General features: G+C 33.7%; 1 protein-coding gene across 1 annotated transcript; it reads right to left on the bottom strand.

The window, feature by feature from the left end:
* Positions 1 to 345: 345 nt before the first annotated feature.
* LOC106769908 lies at positions 346 to 3,311 on the bottom strand. The gene is made up of 3 exons (XM_014655709.2): positions 3,139 to 3,311; positions 2,740 to 2,810; positions 346 to 1,055 (listed from the first exon to the last, which is right to left on the bottom strand). Exons 1-3 carry the CDS (start codon positions 3,188 to 3,190, stop codon positions 474 to 476), a joined length of 705 nt encoding a protein of 234 aa, XP_014511195.1. The 5' UTR covers positions 3,191 to 3,311; the 3' UTR covers positions 346 to 473.
* Positions 3,312 to 3,671: the final 360 nt, after the last annotated feature.

The raw sequence follows: 3,671 nt of genomic DNA, 5'->3' as shown, positions 1-3,671 counted from the left end.
TAATTTATACTAAAAATTCAAATGAAAGAAGTGAGAGATTGTGTGAGTTTAACTCTCTCACTAATATTTAAAAAATCTAAGATAAAAATTTAGAAGAGAAAATTAACTACTAACATTTGTCGATTAAAAAAAATTGTGAATTAGAGACTAACAAATATATATCTAACATTTGTGAACTTGGTATCAATTATTACATATAGCTCGCCAACAATATTGAACATCTTCCAACACAAGAACATCATTTACAAACCACCTTATCAGTCTGGACACTACTACAGCAATCAACAATTCACATTAGTGTCTAAATCATAATTTCTGAGCAAACCACTTCAACTTGGGAATGAATTAGTTATTGCCATCCTAGAAAAGTGAGAAGATTTATTCATATACAATCCATTTATATTGGAGAGGGTGGATGAATGAACCAAAAAGTTATGCACCAGTCAACAAAAAGATACATCTCTCTCAATCGGCTAGAAACGAGCCCAGCATCTAGTGCATTGTGCTATACAGTCTCCCTTGCAATCAACATTATAACCCAAAACTTTTGGATTTCTAAGGAGAAGTTTCCTAAGAGAATTTCCGTTAATACTCCACTGCTCCTCCAGGATCTTTACATTGCCTTTCAACTCCTCCTCTAAATTACATCCAAGAATTTCTGGAAACTTTTTAAGCAACTTAGACAGATCATCATCAGAAAGATTTAAACTCCTTAGATAGTCTAGTATTCCATTTACTGTCTCAAATTTGGGAACTTCCATCGTACGTTCTTCTCCCCAGTAAGGGGAATGAACAAAACCAAATGCTTTCCCAAGTATCTTGTCCTTTTCTTCATCACTGAAGTTAAATGCAGAAAGAGCTTGTTTACATGCCTCCCACATGCTTTGATCTTCATTACTTGTGATTATACTTTCTATCTGCGCAGTTGAGTGCAATATCCAATGTTTGGTAGAAGGATTTGAGGTCCATGTTGCTGTTGCTACACTTGGTGAGTATCTACAAGAAAATCTGATATTTGGCAATGGAATACTTGATGACGCAGCAGAAAGATCAACCTGCAAGATTATATGCAATTTTCAGACTTGGCGAGCATTATTAGCCTCGTGTATGATATATTCCTGTTAAATGTTGCATTTCAACTCTGTCCAGTGCAGATCCAAAAACCTTTTTAGGAATGATGGTGCGCATAAGGCATAAAAAATGAAGCTATGTGTGATGTTGACCGTGAAGATAGAATCAATAGCCCCGTGATTAAATTCAAACCTCTACACCGTTGGAACTCAAGGAAAAATGTCAGAGCCCGGGTTTAGTGTACTTTAACAAAAGGTTCAAATATACAGTGTGTGTGTGGGAACTCGACGCTTCGTCCTTCAACCCTCTGATATATAATTCTTCAAGAAGCAGGATAAGGATAGGACATCACAGAACAAGGAGCAGTGAACTTTACTTTTCTGGAGCTCTACTACAATACTTTTAACTGGTTTAGTTGTAAAAAAATTAGTATTCTCTATCAGCATATCAAAGTCTTCAATTTTCAGTTCTGGATCATCATACATTACTGATTGCAAAAAATTATAAAATAAAGTTCCTTGCTGAATAGGAAGTAAAAATGTAACATATGCTAGATAATCCAAGCATTTAGTATCAAGTCAACCATAACGAAATCCCCACCTGTTACAATAATCAAATTGTAAAACTGTTCTTTTTATATTTTCTACTCAATTGTATTCCATGTTTCTTTACTAAAGTAATTTTAGTACTCAAAGTCAACCTACAAACAAAAAAAAAAATGGTTTTGCAGTTCTCGCAGTTGAAGACAGTTAATACATACGGTAAAATTATACCTTCTTTAACTCAGTCCAATTCCACCAACAAAAGTACAAACCCATGAAAGCATTCTAATACACTTTTATCCTAGAAGGCTTATGAGAAACTAATAAAGTTAGCATGGTAATACTTTTCAATACCACAATCCCCGTGATGATTAAATGAATGCATACAGACAAATTTGTCACTTTTAGGACAAAAGAGCATTAACTCTTCAGTTTATAGCATAAACTAGTACCCATGCTTTGAAGAAATTACTGTCTAAAAACATTGTAAAACCCATCACTCGGCCACTTTCTTGGATTATGAACAGTGAAAAGCTTAACACGGTCCTGTCCAAAAGATGGCAAACTTTACAATCTTGATTAGCTGACTGCAAGCCTTTTTCCATCAACAGACTTCTCTTCAATTTCCAGAGCAAGCAAACACGATAACGAATCCGACAAAACTTACATGTAGTTTTTAGTGTGGTTCCCAAATCAGAATTGAAGTCTCTTCTCGGTATTTTATATTGACCTTTGTTGTAAAAATTAATTAATCACGCAGCTTATCAACATGAAGCTCCAATTTTTGTCGAAAACAACACCAAAAGTGCTTACGGAACTCCATCTAACTTTTGTCCAAATCGCAATTTAAACACGATGTCTTCTACACTTTCCTATATCTTCACTATTTGCATTTTCATAGCTAAGTGCTGAAAACAAGAGAATCCCTCAAAACTTTCTAGCTGTGGCTCACTTTTTTACTGACTAGCACCGATTCTTAACTTTTTATAAAACAGATTGCAACCCTTCTTTAAAAAGGCCGATGAAGTAAATATAAACATGAATTCTGTTTTACAACTCATTCCGGACAAACCTATTTCTGGAAAACATGTTCATAAAACTAGAAAAGTGTTAAAAAAACATTTACCTTGCAATACCAAAACTGTGCTGCAGAATCAATGGTAAGTAAAGGGGAATTCAACCGGTTCCCTGACATCCCTGCAATCGCAATATAACACATAAACATCTTATTACAGTAAACAGTAGTAAATTGTAATATGGGACAGAGAAAAAGGTGAAAAAAAAGGGTACCCAAGAAAACCAAAAACAACTTTCCCACCTACACCATTAAGTTAAAGCAAAGTTCACGCTCCAAAAGAGTCACAAAAATCAAGGACACCCAAAAAGCAAATTCCTCATATTTCTCGTGTCGAGTTGAGATATTGAATGTGATGATAAAACCAGAATTGCCCATCTTAAACGAAAGGGACGGGAAATGAATGAATAGCAGAAAAGAGGAAGAGAAGGATTGAACAATTAAATGTACCAGAGCGTCGATAAGGAGACAGGGCCAAAGATGCAAACTTGAGACTCTCCATCAACGCCCTTATGCTTCAACGCTAATTGTCTAACCCAACAACACCTTCACTGAAAAACACTGTTTTTGTGGAGACATAGGTTCTACGTTTTGGTGGTTGAGAAAATTGCAAGTAATCAAATTTTGAAATTAATTTTAAGATTGAATATCTACAAAATTTATGATAATATAATTCTTCACTAGAAAATAATATTTTATTTTGACATATTTTCATCCCAGTCAAAACATATAATAGTTAGTTATTGAGAATTTTTGGTTGAAAAATAGTAGTAACATAACCTCTTATACTGGATCCAATGTTTTTTCTATGAACTAATCATTATTGGCTTAAAAAACAGGTTTTTAAATTTATTGCTTTAAAAGAAATAAGTAATTCAAAAATAAAAAATTGCAAAAACGTGTAATGGCCAAATATTGATGGATAGACCAATATAAAATTACTTTAATATGATATGAAGTTTTAATTTCAAATTCTAAATTAC

Source organism: Vigna radiata, chromosome 8 (assembly GCF_000741045.1).
Source record: "Vigna radiata var. radiata cultivar VC1973A chromosome 8, Vradiata_ver6, whole genome shotgun sequence".
Lineage (NCBI taxonomy): Eukaryota > Viridiplantae > Streptophyta > Magnoliopsida > Fabales > Fabaceae > Vigna > Vigna radiata.
The sequence above is the reverse complement of the archived record's forward strand: the minus strand, read 5'-3'. Positions and strand labels throughout refer to the sequence as shown.

Coding starts and splice junctions, on each gene's coding strand:
- LOC106769908 (XM_014655709.2), bottom strand. CDS start 3,190: ATGGAGAGTCTCAAGTTTGCATCTTTGGCCCTGTCTCCTTATCGACGC. Junction 2,811..3,138: donor GTCTCCTTATCGACGCTCTG/GTACATTTAATT, acceptor TTGCGATTGCAG/GGATGTCAGGGAACCGGTTG. Junction 1,056..2,739: donor CACAGTTTTGGTATTGCAAG/GTAAATGTTTTT, acceptor ATAATCTTGCAG/GTTGATCTTTCTGCTGCGTC.